The sequence below is a fragment of the Nomascus leucogenys genome, chromosome 21 (genome assembly GCF_006542625.1).
Source record: "Nomascus leucogenys isolate Asia chromosome 21, Asia_NLE_v1, whole genome shotgun sequence".
NCBI lineage: Eukaryota > Metazoa > Chordata > Mammalia > Primates > Hylobatidae > Nomascus > Nomascus leucogenys.
This window is the reverse complement of record NC_044401.1, coordinates 53,268,733-53,291,431: the sequence shown is the minus strand read 5'-3', so window position 1 is coordinate 53,291,431 and position 22,699 is coordinate 53,268,733. Positions and strand designations below refer to the sequence as shown.

General features: G+C 44.7%; 1 protein-coding gene across 1 annotated transcript in view; it reads left to right on the top strand.

Moving 5' to 3' along the window:
- Positions 1–20,440: 20,440 nt before the first annotated feature.
- SYN2 (synapsin II) overlaps positions 20,441–22,699 on the top strand; it is a 185,362-nt gene continuing 183,103 nt past the window's right edge. The window contains exon 1 of the mRNA XM_003264986.4: positions 20,441–21,016. Within this exon, the coding sequence (XP_003265034.2) occupies positions 20,643–21,016 (374 nt within the window). The 5' untranslated portion in view covers positions 20,441–20,642. The remainder of the gene's footprint in view (positions 21,017–22,699) is intronic.

The following is a 22,699-nucleotide window of genomic DNA, read 5'->3' as shown; positions in this document are numbered from 1 at the left end:
GGGACTATAATAGTGCCTATTTCATACGATCGTTGAAGGATTAAATGAGATAATGCATGGGAAGTTTTCAGGACAGGACCTGGTATACATCAAGCACATGATTAATGTTTGCTATTGTTGATACTATTTATTATTCTTTTATCATTATTTATCACCACCTGGTTCCAACTTGTTTGTTGCCTTGCCTCCCTCCATCTATCTTCACACACCACCATGCTTCAGCTACTTTGAAATACTATTCTTAAAAGGTATTGAGCACCTACTATGTTCCAGGGCCTTTGCTAAGTATTGGATACTCACTAATGAATAAGACTCAGTTTATATGACACAGGAGCTTATGGTCTAGACAAATTCTCTTTGCTGTTTCTAAAACTTCCTCATACTTTTATGCCATCATATCTTTGTGGATGCTTTCTCCTGCTTAGAAAGGCATTTTTGCCTTCTCTCATTGCTGTAGTCATATTTATTACTTATAGTCCAGCTTGGTGGTAAAATATTTTCTGATCCCTCAAGGAAGAATTAAATACTCCTTGCTCTTCAATTCCATAGCATCTTCTATAAAATTTTGTTATGGCACTTACTGTATTGGGGTTTTAATTTTTAATTTTTCTTCTTTTTCTTTTTTCTTTTTTGGAGGCAGGGTCTCACTCTGTCACCCATGCTGGAGTGCAGTGGTGCGATCATGACTCACTGCAGCATCAACCTCCTGGGCTCAAGGGATCCTCCCATCTCAGCCTCCTGAGTAGCTGGAATCACAGACCTGCACCACTACACCCGGCTAATTGCTTTTTTTTTTTTAATTTAATTTTGCAGAGATGGGGTCTCACTATGTTGCTCAGGCTGGAAAGCTAGAAAGCTTCTAGTAGTGGAAACAGACATGTAAAAATAGTCTGGGAGCCCATCGAGGGCAGATACTCTGTCTCATTTATCCAATAACTATTTATTGAGACTTATGTGCTAGGTGCCACTATACATGCTGGAGATATGACAGATACAACACATGGTTCCGACTCTTAAATAATTCAAAGTTTAGTAAAGAAGCAGCCATTTATCTATCACATTCAATTTAAATTGACAATTGGGTTTTGTTTTTGTTTTTGTTTTGAGTTGGAGTCTCACTCTGTCACCAGGCTGGAGTGCAGTGGCACAATTATAGCTCACTGCAGCTTCAAACTCCTGGGCTTAAGCAATCTTCCAGCCTCAGCCTCCCAAGTAGCCGGGACCACAGGTATGCACCACCGTGCCCAGCTAATTTTTAAATATTTTGGAGAGGCGGGGGTCTTGCTTTGTTGTTCAGGCTGGTCTCAAACTCCTAACTTCAAGTGATCCTTCCACCTCAGCCTCCCAAAGTGTTAGGGTTATAGGCATGAGCCACTGTGCCTGGCCTCAGTTGACAATTGTTGTAGGGAACACCTACATCAGTCTCATTTGTCTGTGTATTCCTAGTACCTAGGTCCTGTTAGTTGACATGATTTGAATTCCCTAACCAAAAATATTTCCCCTAATGGCTGGTCACAATGCTAAAATTTCGCAATTCAAATTTGTTTCCTTTAGGTCTATATTTATCAGGATTCTTTTGATGGCAAATGACAGAGACCCAACTTTAATTAGTGTAAGCAAAAAGAGGAATTTATTGGCTCAGCAAGGAAAATATGAACAGCTAAACAATGCAACAGGCAGGCAAAACTGGATTTCAGGAAGAAGTGGTATTCAGGGCTTGGTGCCAGGATTCTCTCTCTATCCTTTTGCTCAGTATGTTGATGTCATTCTTTTTTTTTTTTTTTTTTTTTTTTGAGACGGAGTCTCGCTCTCACCCAGGCTGGAGTGCAGTGGCGCGATCTCGGCTCGCTGCAAGCTCCGCCTCCCGGGTTCACGCCATTCTCCTGCCTCAGCCTCTCCGAGTAGCTGGGACTACAGGCGCCCGCCACCACGCCCGGCTAATTTTTTATATTTTTAGTAGAGACGGGGTTTCACCGTGGTCTCGATCTCCTGACCTCGTGATCCGCCCGCCTCTTGTGGCAGGCTAGCGTTCTCTCTGCATGGTGGTGTTGGAGGCTATGTAAATGCATCACTCAGGTCTCCTTGAGGTGGCCATGAGAATGTGCCTGAGGGAACTGCAGCTACCGAGAGTTTCATGGACCTCCCTCCCCAGCTGCTGAAATTCACTGCCTGTTTTTGTGCTGAGATGATGCGTTCCATGTGCTGCTCCCAGCCAGTGACTGTGTGTGTCAGAAAGAGGAAGGCAGGCCCATTCCTGGAAGACCCGGAACCCCCTCAAGACCGATTTTGGCTTGAGGACTTCCAAGCAACATTGTCAGGCCTTCCTTGGACCGCATGGTAGTTCAGGGTGCTCCTTCTCACTCTCTTTCCCTGGAGTTTAACTTGCACTGCAGTCCAACGGTTCTCCCATCCTTCCCTGCGTCCCTTCCCCATTTTCTCTCCACCTAATAGCATCCTTGCACACTGAATTCTGTCTTGGTGTCTGCTTCTTGGATAACTGGATCACTAGACTCCTTTAAGAGAGCCTCTGTGGGGAGCAGAGTGGGCTGAAAGGCCTAGTTATACCCCTCTGGATTCAGAATAGCATTTTGCTGAGGACACATTTCCCTCACGCTGTTTCTGGCCAATGACTGAACATGTTGTGGGTCTGTTGCTGGTCTAGTTCTCTAATGTGCATTTTTTTTTTAACGATGGGTCTTGCTATGTTGCTCAGGCTAGTCTTGAACTCCTGGGCTCAAGTGATCCTCCTGTCTCAGCCTCCCAAGTAGCTGGGACCACAGGGACACACCACCAAGCCTGACTCATTGGGCAACTTTGGCTTAGCAATTCTCCAAGACCTGGCCAAAACTTTCTTAAAACTGTGCTGTAGTCTGAGGCTCTTCCTAACCAATCTTCCTTCCTTCCCCCTCGCATTTCAGGTGTCAGAGCGGCATCACAGTCTGAGGCTCTCTCTCCTTGCCTTCTGTTTGCTTCTTCCCCTTTACCCTTTAAAGGTGTTTCCCTAAGAAATCTCTCCTATGTCTAATACCACCTTGGCACCTGCTCCTCTGAAGACCTGAACTAGCTGGGCACAGTGGCTCATGTCTGTAATCCTAACACTTTGGGAGGCTGAGGCAGGAGGATTGCTTGAGCCCAGGAGTTTGAAACCAGTCTGGGCAATATAGTAAGATCCCATCTCTACAAAAAACAAAAAAATAGCTAGGCGTGGTTGCGCACATCTGTGGTCCCAGCTACTCGAAAGGCTGAGGCATTGGGATCCCTTGAGCCTGGGAGGTTAAGGCTATAGTGAGCCATGATCGTGCCACTGCACTACAGTCTGAGTGACAGAGCAAGACCTTGTCTCAAAACAAGTAAGAAATTAATAAAACGAAAATTAAAAAAGAAAGAGTCGTGACCCAGCTGAGATGGAGGCAAAGGAAACCAAATAATAAAACAAAGACCTGAACTGACACAGATAGTAAAAAGGGTTGTGAATAAGCCTTGTGTTTTTGCCTTATAGGTCCCCTAACCATAACAACTAATTATTATTGTCTATTTTAGTTTTTTGTTTTTTGTTTTAAAAAAAAAACAAAACATTCTCAAGGAAAGACTGACTGGGTTGGGCTGGGTCAGGTGAACCAACTAACTGTTGATATGACAGCGAGTCATATCAAAACATGGCAGCCAGCCCGGCACCGTCGCTCACGCCTGTAATCCCAGCACTTTGGGAGGCCGAGGTGGGAGGATCACTTGAGCCCAGGAGTTTGAAACTGGGGTGAGTAACACAGACTCTGTCTCTACAAAAAATACAAAAATTAGCTGCGCATGGTGGTGCCTGCCTGTAGTCCCAGCTACTCAGGAGGGTGAGATGGGAGGATCAGTTGAACCCAGGATGTTGAGTATGCAATGAGCTGAGATCACACCACTGCACTTAGCCCTGGGTGACAGAGTGAGACTCTGTCTTAAAAAACAAAAGACAGAAACAAAACAAAACAAAACAAAACAAAAAACACAGCAGCCATGTGGATAGAGTATAAGAGAAACTACCCAAGAAAAGATTGGGGAAGGGGATGCTAGACAATACAATAAAAAATTTCCACAAGGTCTTGCAGGCATTGCTGGTTCTCAGAACTTGGAAAATCCATAACCTTACGAGGATGGGGGGAATCATTCTTAAACCCTCTCAGCTGGTGTCTTAAGGGGTACTGGTGATGGTCAACTCGGAGCAAAGCATTGTAAGTGGTGCCAGGTGGGACAGAAGCGTCAACTGTGGATTAGGGGCCCTGAAATGAGAATGGGAAAGCAGTAGAGGCAAACTTGTATCTTCTTCACAATTCTGTTGGGGACAAACCTTATCTGAGTCCTTCTTAACGGGGAGCAAAGATAAAGTGCCTAACTTCTACAATGGTTATGCAAATCAAAAATTACTCAGGAGCCCTGAGATCCAAATGTCAAGAGGAAAGACAAGATACAAAAATTTAGAAGGGGGCAGAGGTAGGGATCAAAGTCAGGGAATGGAGTCAGGAGTTCGGACCAGAGAGATAGGATGGATTGGGATAGGTTAAGATCAGATAGCAGTGGCGATCCACTGGCCTTGAGGGATCTCCCAGGGTATCAGCTACCATTTATAATTGGCTTTCAAGGTCTGGCAGGAATTTGATGAGTGGGTGGAATGGCCTTGTTGACAGGACTACGGGTGGAACAGCCATGGCAGAGTGCAACGTGCACACACTGAACTCTTACTGCAAGCTGAATTGAGCCACAGTTATAGATTAGTATATTTGGAACCTTAATGGAATTTTCCAAGAGAAGTCAGGGCGGGAGAGCCCTGTGCAAGTCAACAAAAATCTGTTAATTCTTCGGTAGCAGAGGCTTTGGGAAATAAAGAGAATGACTGCAAAAGAGGATTGAAAGTGTCTATTTCTTACGGATCTTCTGAGCTAAAGGAGGTGGCTTTGTCCCTGCCAGACAGAAGGTGCAGATGTAGCCTCACAGTCAAGCTGGGGAAGTCAGAGGTCGGGGACTCTGTGTCTATCCTGCATAGCCACTAAGCTACCATGCCCACTCTCTTCTGAGCACATTCAAGGTGCCCTTCATGTGCTTACTATATGCCAAAATGCTGCTAAGCACTTTTCATGCATCACTTCTTTTGACCTCAGAAATCCCTATGAAGTCATTACAATGATTATTCCCATTTCACAGATAAGTACATTGATGATCACAGAAGTGAAAGCAATTACCAAGGTCACACAGCTAGCACAAAGTGGATCTGAAACTTGAACCCAAAGCCTGTGTGAATGATTACCCCATTGACATGCTCCCTTAACCTGCTTTTAACTCTTTTATCTCCCTCAGTTACCATCTTTTATTACTTGCTTTTCCACATATGCCCTAGATGCCCACAGCTGTCATTTCAGATAGTACCCTGAATTTTACTATTATTAAAAATCAGTTTTGTTTGTTCTTTTTTTATCGAGCTTGTGTGTGTGTGTGTGTGTGTGTGTTTTAAACTGGTAGTATAGGCAAATGGTACAAAATTTAGAAATACGAAAGAGCATATGGAAATTTCCCTTAGTCATCCAGTTCTCTTATTATGTGTGATTTAGAAGCCATTTGTATTTCCTTTCTTTCATGTCCATTATCTATTTTGCTAGAACATTGTTGGTATTAAGTTTAGCCTAAAGCTGCCTTCTTACATATTCTAAGTGTGGCCTAAAGTTTCTCCATACATAGGGAACTGTAACCTAACGTGATGTGTAAACACACTGGAACCTACTCTTGGAACAAGTAGCCCAGTCTCAGCCAATCAAAGCGGCCGAGCTTCAGCCAGTCACAGGCAGCCAAATGTTCAAACCGACTTCAAATAAGGCAAACGCCCAGCTGTAAACAATACAGCTGTTTCTGTACCTCGCTTCTCTTTGCTTGTACTAATTCACGTTCCTTTTTCTGTTCCTAAGTATTATCTGACCAGTGGCATTCCGGGAGTCACTCTGAACCTATTCTGGTTCTACGTGCTACCCAGTTTGCCAATCATTCTTTGTTCAATTAAACTCTGTTTAATTTGTCTAACTTTAATTTGTTAACCTTTCATTTAACCCTGCTAAAGTTAACTTGTCTTTCATTTTGTTTTCTTTTAACATTGTTTTTCCTTTTTATCGAAATGTAGATGCTTTTAATATATCAAGGGTATATTTTAAAATATATCACTTGTCCTATGCCTATGGTATGGATTGCAAGTATTTTTCCCATTTTGTCTTTTGCCTTTTGGATTTGTGAAGGTGTTTTCCATGGAGAAACATGGTAGTCAAATTGATAAATTTTTAAATTTCATGACTTCTGTGATATGTCATTCTTAGACAGCTATTCTTTATTCCAAGATTATAAAACAAAATTCCTCTATTTTCCTCTATTATTTTCCTCCATTATTTTCGGATCCATCTGGAATTTTTTTTTAATGTAATGTGTGAGATATGGACCTAACAAGTTTTTCCCAAGGTAACTATCAATTATTCCAACGTTTATTGAATAATTTTGTTCCCCACTGATTTGAAATGCCACATTTATTCTATAATAGATTTCTGGATACATTTAGTTTTATTTCTGAGCCTTTCACTTACTGATCTGTTTCTTGATGCACAAATACACTTTAAATTACTGCAGCTTAATACCAGTTTTAATACTGGTGGAGCCAGTTCCTCTCTTTCTACTGTTCCTTTTCAGATTCTCCTTGGTATTTCTAGTTGTTTATTTTTCTGTATGGATTTCAGAGTCGGTTTGTCTAGTTTTCCCCAATGTTTGCCCCCCCAAAAAGTCTGTTGTTTTTTTCTATTTAAATTGCATTACATTTCCAGATTAATTTAGGGAGAAATAACATCTTTATGATGATGTCTTCCTATCCAAGGACATGATATACCTTTTTTTGTTCATTTTCCTTGGTGTCCTTTAGTAATGTTAATTTTTCTCAAAAGAATTTGCACACATCTTGTTAAGTTTGTTGATGGATAATTCATCTTTTAAAATTGCTATTATAAATAATATTTTTGTCTCCCTCATATTTCCTAATTGGATGTTGTTTTGGCAACAAATTTACGGTCTTCATTCTGGCTGTGTTGCCTCGGGCTATCTTGGGAAACTTCACATCTGATTTGACTTGGGTTTCAGTTCCTGTCCCCAGCTTGCATGAAAAGACCAGACCCTTTGAGACAGAGATGCCCTGTCCATTATACCAGGGCACCTCTAAGATGGTGCCATGAATACTAAGACAGGTTGCTGATGCTATGTATATTATAAACAACTACGAATCTGTATGCATCTAATGCCTTTTCGTCCACTGCGAGATGTCCATAGCAGGACAGAAGATGGCATATTAAATCTTATGTTGCTTCAATCTGAGACTCTTTGGATAGACTTATCTTTGATGTCCTGACAATTGATCACCTTGAGGAAATTCAGGTAGCATTCAGTATTATGCTTTCTAAAGATGTCACACTATTTTCTCCTCAATTCATGAAAGGTAATGAGATATATCAATGTCTTCCCAGAAAAATGGGATCTTGCCCCCCGCCCCAAGAAAACCCCTCTAACTGCTTCTACAGCTAGTACTGGGATTAGTTAATGTTTGTTAGCATTCTCAACCATCACTTATATTTAATGAGCACCTGCTATCTATGTGCCACCCTGTGCTGGGAGCTAGGACGCCAAAATGATAAGTCATACTTCCTGCCCTAGAGGAGCTCATGGTCCAGTGAGGCAGACAGAAAGTCACTATAAGGTACTAGGATAGAATTGTGTTCCACATGCTCTGGGAATGCAGAGAAGGGGGCTGTGTAATTTGTTTGGGATTAGAAGTAATGACTTTTGAGCTGGGCCTTAAATGATGGGGGGAAGTTAGCTAGATTAGCAAGAGTAGCAGATGGTACTAATGCCCTGTAACTCTCTAGTCGAGAACTTGATGTGGTGCAGGGATGTGCCCGGCTCTTGCACAGGGCAGCTGCTGGGGGAGTTAATGCTCCTAAGAGCACTTCTTAAGCAATTTTGAATGGGATTTGGTGGATAAATGCCTTAGCTTTCTCATCCCTTGGTGGGCTAGCTCCAAGATGTGTCCTACAATATCTACCAAGGTTCTCAGTGGGATTGGACCCCAATTGCCCAGTGTGGTCACCAGCTCACTAAGGCACCTTTTCCTGGCTTCCTTCCCTTCCCTGTCTCACCTGTCCATGCTCCCAGTGGCATTTTCTGGGATCACCTCTTAAGTAAACAACAGGCATATATCTGAGATATTGTGGGTTCTGTTCCAGACTACAGCAATAAAGCGAGTCACATGAATATTTTTGTTTCCCAGTGTATATAAAAGTTATGTTTACATTATACTGTAGTCTATTAAGGTGCAATAGAATTATGTCTAAAAATGTATATAATTTTAAAATATTGCTGAAAAATGTTAATGATTATCTGAGCCTTCAGCAAGTTGTAATCTTTTTGGGGTGGAGGGTCTTGCCTCCATATTGATGGCTGCTGACTAATCAAGAGTGGTGGTTCCTGAAGGTTGAGGTGGCTGTGGCAATTACTAAAAATAAGGCAACAATGACGTTTGGCACATCAATTGACTCTTCTTTCACAAAAGATTTCTCTGTAGAATGTGATGCTGTTTGATAGCATTTTACCCACAGTAGAACTTCCTTCAAAATTGGAAACAATCTTCTCAAACTCTGCTGCTGCTTTATCAACTAAGTTTATGTAATATTCTAAATCCTTTGTGGTAATTTCAACAATGTTCATAGCTTTTTCACCAGTAGATTCCATTTCAAGAAACCACTCTCTTTGCTCATCTGTAAAAAGCAACTCCCCATCCATTCAAGTTTGATCATGAGATTGCAGCAATTCACTCGCATCTTCAGGCTCTACTTCTAATTCTAGCTCTCTTGCTATTCCCACCACATCTGCAGTTACTTCCTCCACTGAAGCCTTGAATCCCTCAAAGTCATCCGTGAAGACTGGAATCAACTTCTTCCAAACTCCTGTTAATGTTGACATTTTGACCTCCCATTGATCGTAAATGTTTTTAATGGCATCCAGAATGATGAATGCTTTCCAGAAGGTGTTCAATTTACTTTGCCCAGGTCCATCAGAGTGGTCACTATCTATGGCAGATATAGTCTTACAAAAGATATTTCTTAAATAATAAGACTTGAAAGTCAAAATTACTCCTTGATCCATGGACTGCAGAATGGATATTGTGTTAACAGGTATGAAAACAACATTAATCTCCTTGTACATCTCCATCATAGCTCTTGTGCAGCCAGGTGCATTGTCAATGAGCAGTAGTATTTTGAAAGAAATCATATTTTTATTTTTCTGAGTGGTAGGTCTCAACAGTGGGCTTAAAATATTCAGCACCTCATGCTGTAAACAAATGTGCTATCATCCAGGCTTTGTTGTTCCATTTGTAGAGCACAGACAGAGAGTATATTTAGCGTAATTATTAAGGGCCCTGGGATTTTTGGAATGGTCAGTGAACATTGGCTTTAACTTAACATCACCAGCTGCATTTGTCCTGGACACAAGAGTCAACCTGTCCTTTGAAACTTTGGAGCCAGGCATGGACTTCTGTCTAACTATGAAAGTGCTAGATGGCATCTTCTTCCAGTAGAATGCTGTTTTGTCTACATTAAAGATCTTTTATTTAGTGTGGCCACTTCTATCAGTTATCTTAGCTGGAGCATTAGATAACTTGCTGTAGCTTCTACATCAAAATTTGCCACTTCACTTTACACTTATATCCTGGAGTTGGCTTCTTTCCTTAAATCTCATGAACTAACCTCTGCTAGCTTCCAACTTATCTTCTGCTGCTTCCTCACCTCTCTCAGCCTTCACAGAATTGAAGATAGGATTTTACCCTGAACTAGGCTTTGGCTTAAGGAAATGTTGTGGCTGGTTTGATCTTCTATCCAGATCACCTAAACTTCCTTCATATCCGCACTTTGGGGTGAGTAACACAGATGAGAAAGCTGTCTCGCTTTCTTATCATTCTTGTGTTCATGGGAGTAGCACTTTAATTTCTTTCTAGAACTTTTCCTTTGCATTAATAACTTGGCTGTTTGGCACAAGAAGTCTAGCTTTTGACATGTCTCAGCTTTTGACACACCATCCTCACTAAACCTAATCATTTCTAGCTTTTGATTTAAAGTGAGAGATTTATGCTCCTTCTTTCGCTTCAACACTTACAGACCACTGTAGGGTTATTTATCAGCCTAATTTCAATATTACTGTGACTCGGAATAGAGACGCCTGAGGAGAGGGAGAGAGATGGGCTAAGAAGGAGTGGTTAGTGGAGCAGTCAGAAGACACACAACGTTTATCAATTAAATTCATCATCTTATATGGGTGCGGTTTGTGGTACCCCAAAACAACTGCAATATTAACATCAAAGATCACTGATGGAGGCACATGTTCTCAGGACCTCCTGAACTGTGTAATGTATAAAAAAAAGATCACTGATCACGGATCACCATAACAGATATAATAACAATGAAAAAGTTTGAAATATTGTGAGAATTACCAAAATGTGACACAGAGACATGAAGTGAGCACATGCTGTTGGAAAAATGGCACCAATAGATTTGGTCAACACAGGGTTGCCATAAAACCTTCAATTCATAAAAAATGTGATATCTGCAAAGCACAATACAGTGAAGCACATAAAACAAGGTATGTCTGTGTTTGCACTCAAATCCTGGTCTCAGTCTGCTTCTGGGAAACTGAATCTGGCACAGCAGGGCATTGACAGAGTGCATGCCAGGAAGAGGGAACAGCATCTGCGAAGGCACAGACGTCTGACAGAGGATGCCTTGTTTGGGGGATAGAAATAAGTTGAGTATGGCTGAAGAGCAGTTCAAGGAAGGCCAGGGGATGAACTAGAAAGGTAGTATGGAGAATCATGAATGCCTTGCTAAGAAGTGGCATTATTCTCTGTGGAGGTTGGTGGGATTAGAATGGACTTTTTAAGAAGTCCCTCACATGGTTCAGTAGTGGCAGGAGTACTGGAGAGCCAGGAGAAAGAAGACCTTCTTTCACCTGCTGCTTTGACCAAGGCTTGGAGCTCCAAGTTCCAGCTCTGTGGAGCTCTGGGGCTCAGGCCCCCACCTTGGTGAGCTACCTGCCTTCCTGCTGCATCTGCAGCTGCCTTGTCACCTGCCAGGCTCAGCTGTTGCTGGGGCTGCAGTTGCAGTTGCTGGAGGTGGGTGGAGCTCGTTCAGCCAACAGACTGTATACACTGTACCAGCCCTGGGGCTGCACTCTATCCCCATCAGCTGCACAGACGGAATTTTCCTTTCTGCAGCTGTGCCTTACCACTCATCACTTGCCTGTCCCCACACGGGGTGTGGCGCTCATCTGAGGCTTCCTATTCAGGCGGTCATTGATATTCCTGTCTTGTCGGCTCCTGTCATTGGAGAAATTGGGAGGTATTTGCAGAGGAAGATAGGCAAGGACCAGGTGCTTTTCTGTCTGCCTGGATACAGGGAGGTGATATTTTTTTGGAGCAGGTTTTCCTGTGTCTTGTTTTCTTTTCCTTCCTCCCTTTTTTTTTTTAACTTTTATTCTTTCTTCTCCTTTTCTTTTCTTTTCTTTTCTTTCTCTCTTTCTTCCTCCTGCCATACCGTGGACTAGGCAGTCAAGATTCAGGGATGACTCAGAAAAATCTCTGCCCTCAGAAAGCGCCCAGTCTAATGGGGGAAATGGAACATGACCCAACAGTCACAACATTGCGTGCTGAGTACTATGATTGAGTTATTTATGTTGAATGAAGAAAGAAAAAAATGAATGAATGTCAGGGCGCAGAGGAGGGAGGCAGTCAGTAGGGCTTCCCAGAGGTAATGGTGTCTGAGCTGCATTTGGGAGGATGGGTTAAAATCATGAGCACCTGCTAATTGTCAGGCACCATGCTAGGCCCTTTGAGCTCAAATCCTCATGACAACATTGTGAAGTGGATAGCCCTGTTTTACAGAGGAGGAAAAAAACCTTAGGGAAATGAGATGAATTGCCTGAGATTATTAAGCTGTGGGTGACACAATCAGGATTCCAAAACAGCTCTGTGGTTGTTCCATTGCACCATGCTGCAAGGCAGGGGAAGGTTACCCCTAGCAGAAGGAAGAGCCTGGGCAAAGGTGTGGAGGTACACTAGTGATGACACAGGCGCTGATTTTCTGGAACCCTTGGCTGCCATGCTCTCTAATCCCCAGGATGTTCCAAGTGCTCACTATGGCCTGTTGGAAAAGCAAGTGGCCAGTGAGTGTTCAACTTTTCCTCTTAAACTTGAGAATTAGAGTTTGAATCTCAGCTCTTCTGTCATTGGCTGTGTGGCCTTGGGGGAGCCTCTTCCCCTTTTTGAGCTTCTGTTTCCTCATTTGTTTAAATGACAGTGTGATCCCTACCTTGTATAAATGATGTAAGAATTCAAGGCAATATATGCATTCATCATTATTATTGATCTGTTCAAGGTGACTTTAGGATTCCCAGGACGGGTTCATGATGGAAGGGTTGGCTGAATCATTAGGCAAGGAGACTTTTAGATAATTGGATGGGGGATGCCTTCTATCTGCCAAGAAATGAGGGTGCTGGCAGACAGCCTACAGCCAGCCTGCTTCAAATGGACCAGATGCTATTTTGGAGATGATAAAAGACTTTCTCTTGACACTGGCAGTGCAGGGAGAAGATAAAAATCAGGATATAGGAATACTGACTCACTTCTGATGAGAGGGCAGGAACACAGGGCAGGCAAGCCAGCTAGGTATCTCTAGCACTCCTGCATGCTGGCAGATCTTGCAAACATGCACATGAAGGGGAAGGGATGGGGAGAAAGTGCTCATAGGCTACCTGGCAAAATCCTACTCATTGAGACAACAGTCAAGTGTGAGACCTTGGACTATGACTCTGTTTTCGGAGATTCCTGGAGCTGGCTGTTTTCAAGAGAAGAAATGGGGCCATCTGCTCAAACCTAGCCCTGGTACTGAGGAACCTTTCTCTGGGGACACCCGTGCAGGAACTCATACAATGTGGTTTCGTGGGGGTGTTGGTGAGGAAAATTCCTTCTCAATGTACAGATACGATAAGGGCAAGGTTAGGATTTGTTCATTTTTATTTTTCAACTTACAAGTTTCCCATCCTTCTCTACTGCAAATTTGGGAAAATGATGCCCACGTCATAGGGCTGTTGCCAGGAAGAGATGAGAGAGTGAATGTGTAGCATGTGTCAGTGCTTAGCACATAGAGGATGCTCAATAAAAGTGGTTATTACCATGATCTTATGCCATCTCACCAGTAAAGAGGAGGGCACCTCTTTCTTTTCTTTTTAAAACAAATCCTCAGATTCCCAGGAGAGATGCTATACCTATACCTTCACCTATACCTTCACAACAAAATCTTCACATAGAATCTCATAGGTCATCCTAACCTCTTTTTTTTTTTCTGAGAAGAGGTCTCACTTTGGTCATCCAGGCTGGAGTGCAGTGTCATGATCACAGCTCACTGTAGCCTTGACCTCTCAGGCTCCAGTGATCCTCCCACCTCAGCCTCCTGAGTAGCTGGGACCAACATCTTCATTTTATATGTGAGGAAACAGACTCAAAATAAAATATTCTCCAGAATATTACATATTAGGCTATTAAGTGATAAACCAGCGATTCAGACATATCTGTTTCCAAATCAGAACATGTTTCATTATCTTTCTTTAAAGTAACTGCTCTCATGAATATGTACCAGAAGCATACTGCCAGACTCTGTATTGGGCACTATTTATATATTATCTCATTTAATTTTCTTCAACAACTCTGCAAAGAATGACTAATCTCAATTAACAGATAAATAAACTGAGTCTCATTAAAGAAATTGCATGAGATTGCTAAGTGGCTGAGGCAGGAGATAAACCCACATGGGTCTGACTCTAAAAATCTAATTGGTCCACAATCTAGGAGTGGCCAGGCAGGACTGAAGGGTCAGGGGCTGCACATTGCCTGTAAACACAGCAGCTCATTCATTGACATCCTGTAAGTATCTCTTCCTACCGCCTGGAAGATACCTCCATTGAACAGAAACTGTACGGGGAGTAGAGGGAAGGGGTTGCCTTCTGCATGGACTTTGTACAGAGCCCCAGCACTGTCTCTGGGGTGGATTGAATACTAAGTGAAAGGGCTGCTCTTTCATTCATCCTTGAAGCCGTTTGAAGATGCTGCTGAAAAACAACCTCTGATGAGTCTTCTGAGTTTCCCAGGCGGGGGAAACCCACTCTGTGCTGCTCACGTGTGCATAACAGAGATGCTCCTCCATCACCATGGCAACAACCAATACACCCGCATCCCGCAAGAGGCCAGAGCTTCTCTGTGGGGAGCTGTGGTCCTAGCTGGGTGGGAGTAGGAGTGGGGTATACTGCGGGGGAGGGGTGTCTCATCAGCTAGATTCTTTTTGCTAGAGGTTAGCTTGTTTCTTGGGCAGAAATGTGTATACAAGGTCCTTGCTATATCAATCCTCTGATGACCGCAGGACTCTGGGCAGAGGGAGATGGCTGGAACGCTTACAAGGAGGGCATCTTATTTCTCCTACAGCTTCTGATAAATGCATTTATTAGGCAAGCTGATGATGAATGGCAACTTTCTTAGGGGTCCATCGGTACATCCTAATACAAAATCTCATGGGTTTTGCAGGTGGCCAGACCTGCCTTTTAGCTCTGCAACTTTTTAGTTCTAGATCTTATGTTAGTTCGTGTAACATCTCTGAGCCTATACTGCTTCACTGGTAAAAAGGGGATATTTAACATCTCCCTCGTGGGGGATTAAATCAGATAGCACATGGGCAGTTTCTGGCATGTGGTCAGCATCTAATCAGTTGCAGTTCTGTGTCTCAACAATGTTGGAAAAATAGTGACTTGGCAAGGGGACCATTTCTGACCCCCTTAAGTCAGGGTAGACTTGGAATTAGAATTCACATCACCCATGCTTCTCTTGGGCACCCCTGTTTCTCTCTCTCTCTCTCTCTCCAAAACCACCTGCCAGTGTTCAGTGTTTGTTCCACAGAGGCTGCCCCTGTATTCCCTGGTTCAGCCTGGTGATATCAGGTGCTCGTTTCCCCCTGGGGGGCTCCGCCCAGAGAATCTGGCAACACTAGACCTTGGGGATCACCCAGCTCATCTCCCTCTGCTTCATTTTCCAGGCCAGATAATGGAAGCTGGGAGAGAAAAGTAAAGTGCCTTGTTCAAGGTCACCCGGGAAGGTAGAGGCCATTCATTGAAGTGGTTGTTGCATTTATTTTAGCAAGTATGACTAAGCCTGAGAGTCCCTGCAAGAGGGTCAAACTCACACCTGTCTGAATTCTTTTGGGTGTTTAGTGTTGGGATAAGTGTGTGTGGGGAGAATCCTTTTTTGTATTTTAGTCGTAGTGGTAGTGAGCTCTGTGGTTCCCTGGGAGTCAGAAATATTAATAGCTAACATTTGCACAGGCCTTTACAACTTGCAAAATACACTTATATACTTGATCTTCTTTAGTCCAATAGTCTTTCAAGATAGTTATTTTTTTTTTTTTTTTTTTGAGACGGAGTCTCGCTCTGTCGCCCAGGCTGGAGTGCAGTGGCACAATCTCGGCTCACTGCAAGCTCCGCCTCCCGGGTTCACGCCATTCCCCTGCCTCAGCCTCTCCGAGTAGCTGGGACTAAGGATAGTTATAATAATTATCATCATTCTTTTACAAATGAGGAAACTAAGGCTAAAAATGACTCACTCAAAGTCACACCGTTAACATGAGGGAGATTTATGGGGAACTGAACTTATATTTGTGTGATTTCTAATTTTAGCAAACTGGCCCAGCTGACATGGCCACCTTTTGAGAATTAATGTCAGGGCATAGTTGTCCTCTGCTGACTCTATACCGAGGTAGAAGAAGGTATCCACAGGCTGCTATCAGCATTGTCAAGAAGGACTATCTAAATGGAGATGACAAACTCTCATCATTGGGGTCTCCAAAATGACAGGTAACAAGATGGTATAGAAGGCAATAATGATGCCTCTTCTGGTACAGCTTTGTCCCTTTCAAAGTGCTTTCCAGATTATTTTATGAGAGGCCCAAGTCAGGCAGACACTCTCACTCTCCATTTGCATATGAGGCCCAGAGACCAGAGCAACTTGTGGAAAATTGCAATGCCAATTAGTGATGGAGCAGGACTAGGATGCACAATTTCTGAATTCCAGATTCTTTCTACTTTCCTCTAGAGCAGGCAAGTCTAAATGGGGTCCCTGACCCTGGGTAGTGAGCAGGAGCCAAGGATGTCATGGTTTCCTTTCTTATTTGGGAGGAAACCCAGACAACAAGCATTTTGCCAAGTGGCTCCATGCACCAGGCTTTCCTTTAAGCTAGGTTTCTGAGCTCTGCCTACAGAGACAAAATTGCTCCACAGTCATGTACCCAGCCTCTCTCTCTGTGAGCTATCTCAGCTGCACTATTGCTCAAGGGAAGAGAGAAATCAGGTGATAAAGCATTTAAATTGGTTCTTGATTTTAGCAGGATTTTTTCATCTGCAGTTGCCAGATGCTTAATTGTGTTCAAAACTCAGTGGGAAGATAAAGATTACAAAGGAAGGACCTCAAAGAGTCCTGGGCTTCTAGAACTGGAAGAGACCTCTGAGATTCTCACAGTTGGCTAAGTCAGTCACCCAGGGATGAAGAAAGGTGGGAGAGACCCCCTTCACAGATTGCTCTGGGAGAAATGCCTTCTACCTGGAGATGATGGGAAAACGCTGTTTGGTCTCAAGAGGGAGATAGGTAGAAAATTTCATATTTTGTAGACATTCCTGAGTCCAAATCCAGTTCTCCCTTCATATTCCAGGTAAAAGGTAGGACATAGATAGAGTAATAGTACTATGTTCTATCTGCACTGGGAACCCAGATCCACAGGTAATGATAAGGGAAAGATCATCATTACAGCCCATTTATAATAAGACACGATGCACTGCATGTTTCTGCAGCATGCAAAAACACTTCTTGGCAAGGACTCACTGTAAGCCGGAAGATACTGATTTAAGCAGATGTGATTTACAGTTGCACTAACTAATGAAAACTTCTGATCATACACAACTGATCAATGACCACTTATGCCCAATTAGAAGACAGTCTGTTCCTCCACAAGAATAATATTCTTATTAAAACCCACCAGAAAACAATGTAATAAATTAGTGGAATATTTGATAAACATTTTTAAATGATCTTGTAGGCCTCCGTGGTTTCTATGAAGGGCTCTAAAATAACATTTTAGAGAACATTCTGATCTAGCTCCCACAACTGGGTCACTTGCTATGTGTTAGAGGCTTTGTAGATCATTCTGAGAAAATCAGAAGACAGAATCCCTCACCTTGAGGGGCTTGCAATTTAAAAAGAGAAGCTGGATAGACACTAGCAACATAAACATATGCATAAATACAGCCTCTCAGAGCCACCCCTACAAATACTAGAATGCATAAGCCAGTGCCATGAAAGGCTCAAGGAAGACAGTGAGAAACAACACAGACAAGGTTTTTGCCTCCAAGGAGGAGATTGAAGAAGTTTAAAGGGATAGCCTTTGCTCTGGCTATCCTTTTTATCTTGGCTGCCTTCTCCATCCACTCTTTCTTGCCTGTCAGAATTCTGCCCATTTTATAAGGCCTGAGCCTTTCTTTCTCTGTGAAAATTCCTGTCCCTGAGATCTCTTCTTCCTCTGGCTCCTTTAACACTCACTGCCTGCTCCACTTTCAGGTCACTCACAGGCTGCTCTGCTATTGCTAGTTATGTGTTCACATGTTTACGAGCTGTCTTAAGAACTTGGGTTTTATTCATCCCTGAATCTCCTTTACCCTCCTGTCCCTAGCATAATGCCTTGCATGTATTAGGCATGAAAACATGTCTATTAATTGGTTGATTTTAAAAATACATGCATATACTATAAGCTTAATGGTTGAGGAAATTACTTAGCGAAATATTATTTAAAAAAACCTATCACCCCCAAAATTGAAGTGACACAGTGTCTGAAATCCCTCCATTAGAGACACATGCCTTTGATGGCTGGACATGGTGGCTCATGCCTGTAATCCCAGCACTTCAGGAGGCTGAGGTGGGCGGATCACCTGAGGTCGGGAGTTTGAGACCAGCCTGACCAACATGGAGAAACCCCATCTCTACCAAAAATACAAAATTAGCTGGGCATGGTGGCACATGCATGTAATCCCAGCTACTCAGGAGGCTGAGGCAGGAGAAACACTTGAACCTAGGAGGCGGAGGTTGTGGTGAGCCGAGATCGTGCCATTGCACTCCAGCCTGGGCAATAAGAGCGAAACTCCATCTTAAAAAAAAATTTTTTTTAAGAAGGGAAATAATTAAGTTTATTTATGTTATTAGTGACTTATCAGTTTTATTCTCCAATAAACACAAAAACTGAGTTGGGTAAGATTACAGTTCAATTCTTAAACAACTGAGTCCTTATTACATGCCAGGTCCTGTGTTTGGTGTGAAGCCCAAAGATAACTAAGACATAATCCTGTCCTAGAAAAGCTTACATTCTAGTCGCCAGAATATTGTATGATAGTTTCTTTGGGGTCTATGACAAAGCCAAGCACAGGATGTGGAACACTTAGCCTGCCCTGGCGGATTGAGGAAAGGCTTCCTGGAGGAGCCATCAACTTACATACCTTCTCCATGCCTTCTCTGGCTGCCTGCCTGCCTTCTTCACTTTTCTACTGGTAAACATAGCTGCCTCAAGATCCACCTCAAATGTTACCTACTCCGAGAGGCCTTCCTAAGCCTCAGAGGCAGAATGAGTCCCTCCCTCCTTAGGCCTCCTAAACCTCTTTGCCCAACTGTATGATAGCATTTCTCACATCTTATGTGGTTCCTGTGTCTATCCTCCCTCCATCCCCCAGCCCACATAGATCGTGAACTTGTAATAGACAAGAGCCACTTCCCATTCATTTCAGCCTTTCCAGCTCTTACCACTGTGCCAGGCACGTAGTAGATAGGAAGACCACTGTGTTATTGTACTTGACTGGAGACCTCTCTGATAGCACTGGCTCAGAGCTGGATTGTGTATCTCGAGGCCCTGAGTTGAGTGCCAGCTGGGATGTAGGAAGCAAGAACTGCCCGCCAATATTAGTGACAAGCCACTCCCTGACTCCATTCAGCCCAGTACATACTTACTGAGAACCAATTGAAAAAAGAATTCAGGCATCACTACTGGAATACCTACTGCTGTGTACCAGATGCTTTACATACATGATCTCATTTACTCCATGTAACAACTCTGAAAAGGGTTACTTATTCCTTTTTATCAGCTAAGGAGAGAGGCTCACAGGGGTTATTGATTCAGGGTCACATATCACCCAGGGTGGTCTGCTGCAAAGTGTATCTGCTGTGTCCTGCTCCATTACAACACAAGGGAAAGTATATCTAATGAGAGATGAAAACCAAAGGTCCAAGAGTCACGCAAGATTTAGAGAGTGCACATGGGAAGGTGGCCATCGGAAATGTCTTCGCAGAGGTCAAGGCAACGAATAAAATGGAAAAAACAAGTAGAAAGATCTTGAAGAGATGTCCTTCTTGGTATAGCACTGGATGCATCAGTGCACGCTAGGAAAGAAACACAGTGGGGTTTGGGGATCCTTAGATACCCCTCTTGGGGTGGAGACCATGTCTCCAGTCTTCTCTTGGTTTTCTCTCACTGGTCAGTGAGGAGAGGGAGAGAAGTACATACTGTTGTCGTCCCTAGAAGTGCAGGAGTGAAAACACACCCCACCCCTCCTTCCATGACAGAGTAGAGAGGATCTGTTTCTCCCCTTTCCTCTCCCGCGCCTTGGAGTAAGGAGGCTGTCTTCCTCCCTAGAAGAGGTATTTCTTTTTTGTCTCACCATAGGGTGTGTGTGTGTGTGTGTGTGTGTGTGTGTGTGTGTGTGTGTGTGTGTTAGTAAGAGCGGATTATTCCCTTCCCCCTCTTCTGGGGGCTGGGGAGATGACACCTTTCTCCCCAGCGTTGGGAAAGGAGGTGGTTCTTTTCCTCCTCACTACCGGGTGTTCGTGCTTGTGTGCGTGTGTGCGCGCGTGACTGGTATGACTCCTTTCGTTCTCACCTCCGCATAGGGAGGCTGACACCTCTTATCTTTCCAAAAGGAGTGGGGTCGGTTTCCTTCGCCTCCATTTCAGCTGGGACACGGCTCTTTTTCTCTCCAACCAAAAAGATGGTGGGGACTCTGGTTCCTTTTCCTTCCCCTGGGGAGAAGGCCTGGCTCCCACGCCCTCCCCGCATATTCACACTCAGGTTGCAGGAGGTTTGGGTCGCCCCCTCCTGCAAGCCCCGAGAGTCGCCAGACGTGCGGCTAGGTGCCCTCCGTGAGTCGGGCGGGGCCGCCTCTGCGGCGCGGGGCGGGGACTATCTCTGGCCCCGCCTCTGCCCCGCCCGCTCCCTCTCCGCGAGCCTCGCGCCGCGCGGCTTGCCTGGCCCAGTCAGCCGCGGCTGTCTGCGGGGTCTGGCGCCGGGGTCTGAGTCTCTGCTGCCTAAGCCGCCGCCTCAGCCGCCTCAGTCGCCTCAGTCTCACCTTCTGCCCTCGCCCTCCCTCCGCGCCGCCGGACCCCGTAGCCCCGCGCGCCCCCTAGCCCTTTAAGCCAGATGATGAACTTCCTGCGGCGCCGGCTGTCGGACAGCAGCTTCATCGCCAACCTGCCCAACGGCTACATGACCGACCTGCAGCGGCCCGAGCCCCAGCAGCCGCCGCCGCCGCCCCCCGGCCCGGGCGCCGCCTCGGCCTCGGCGGCGCCCCCGACCGCCTCGCCGGGCCCGGAGCGGAGGCCGCCGCCCGCCTCGGCGCCCGCGCCGCAGCCCGCGCCGACGCCGTCGGTGGGCAGCAGCTTCTTCAGCTCGCTGTCCCAAGCCGTGAAGCAGACGGCCGCCTCGGCTGGCCTGGTGGACGCACCCGCGCCCGCGCCAGCAGCTGCCAGGAAGGCCAAGGTGCTGCTGGTGGTCGACGAGCCGCACGCCGACTGGTAGGTGCCGGGCGCCGCCGCCCTCGGGGGTTGGGGTCCCCCGGCAGCCGCAGGCCAGGAGAGGACGGTCCCAGGTCGCCGAGGAAACGTTTCAGACCAATAAAAAGGAGGGTCCCCGAGGTCCCGCTGGGAGGAGGTGGGGCTGAGCGCGCGCGCGTTTGCAGGGTGAGTGAGGGCATTCATCAGCCCGGAAAGGCGAACCCTAAGCTAAAATACCCCTCAATTGCCTGAGGTCCCCCAGGTCACATACAAGAAGGAGCTACTTTATGCAACAGGAAAGGCCCTTAGGAAATAGTTTTTTTGGGGGGAGAGGAGGGGACAGACTTGTTAGCTTAGACACATAAAATCTGAGGTGAAATAGTCCCAGGTGGCCGAAGGAACATTTAGGGCCAGTAAAAAAGGTTTAAATTCATAAAGCACGGAGTGAATTTGGAATGGAAATTGGTATTTTGGAGGGAGAGGGTGGAGGTGGGTTTTTTTGTAATCTGGACCCATGAAGGCTGATATCAAGTATTGACATCAGGTTGATGAAATCACACATGTGGTGGCCCAGGTGTACACGGGCTTGTTCCCCGGAGCATGGCTGAAGTCTCTTTATGAATAATAAAATTGTTGTATTTTGTGCAGCAGGGAGGGGACGTGTGGAATTTTTTTTTTTGATTGCTTGTTTTTCTGAAATGTGCGTGGTGGGGGGCGGGGGGGGGGTGGAAGTGAATGGTGGCTTTTTCTAGCTGAAAGGTGAAGACCTTGGTAAAATATTCTGGATCATTAAAGGGGTACAAATAAAAAGGAGATCTGCCTTAATGTAGTAGATGGGAAACTTCAATAATTTTTTTTTCTTCTAAAGAGATAGGTAGCATGTTTCTAACTTAGAATGGTGAAGGCTGCTGGTTGGTAAAAGTACGAATGAGGTCCACTTAAGACAAATTAGTTAAAAGCGGCTCTATTTTATAGTTAACCTAGGAAATGGTAGGATGGTGAAATTGACAGGTGAAGGGCTTGGAGAAATGAAAAGGCCAAGAATCTGGGGGTGCCTTTTCTCCAGGAATGTGAGCAAGGGTTTTGTTTGTTTTTTTCTCATAGGGGTTGAGGTTGGAGACTGGACCTGAGTGTTCTTCCCAGGAGGGGTGCACAGAGAGACCACAGAGCTATTTCTCTCCATTTCTTCTTTTGGCTGCTTCACTGCTCTCTCTCTCTAGCATTCTCTCTTTGGGAGACCCAGAGGGAGAGAGTGCTGGCGTGTGGGTGTGGTGGAAATGAGTTGCAGATGTGGAGATGCCCTCCTGCTGGCTGCTAATGTCACCATTCCGAATAGTCCTTTGGGTGACTTACGTGGTTGGCCTTTTCAAGAGAGTAGAGTAGAAAATCCGAAAGGACTTTTGCCAGGAAATGACAAAGGCACATGGAAGAGGGTAATGGGGAAAGTGTGACTGCATATGATAGTGCCACTGGCAGCCCTCCTTAGGAGAATTACTCTGACTCAGTTCATATCAACAAGTGCTTATTAAGGAGGAAGGGAAGGTAACCAAGCTAGTAAAGGTGCTCAGTCAGAGCATCCATTATATGCCAAATGCTGTACTCTCAGCATGATATCTCATTGCATTTTCTCCACAAAACTGAGGCTTAGGAAAGGTAAGTAATATATTTACAATCATATAGCTAGCAAGTGGTAGAAGCAGGATT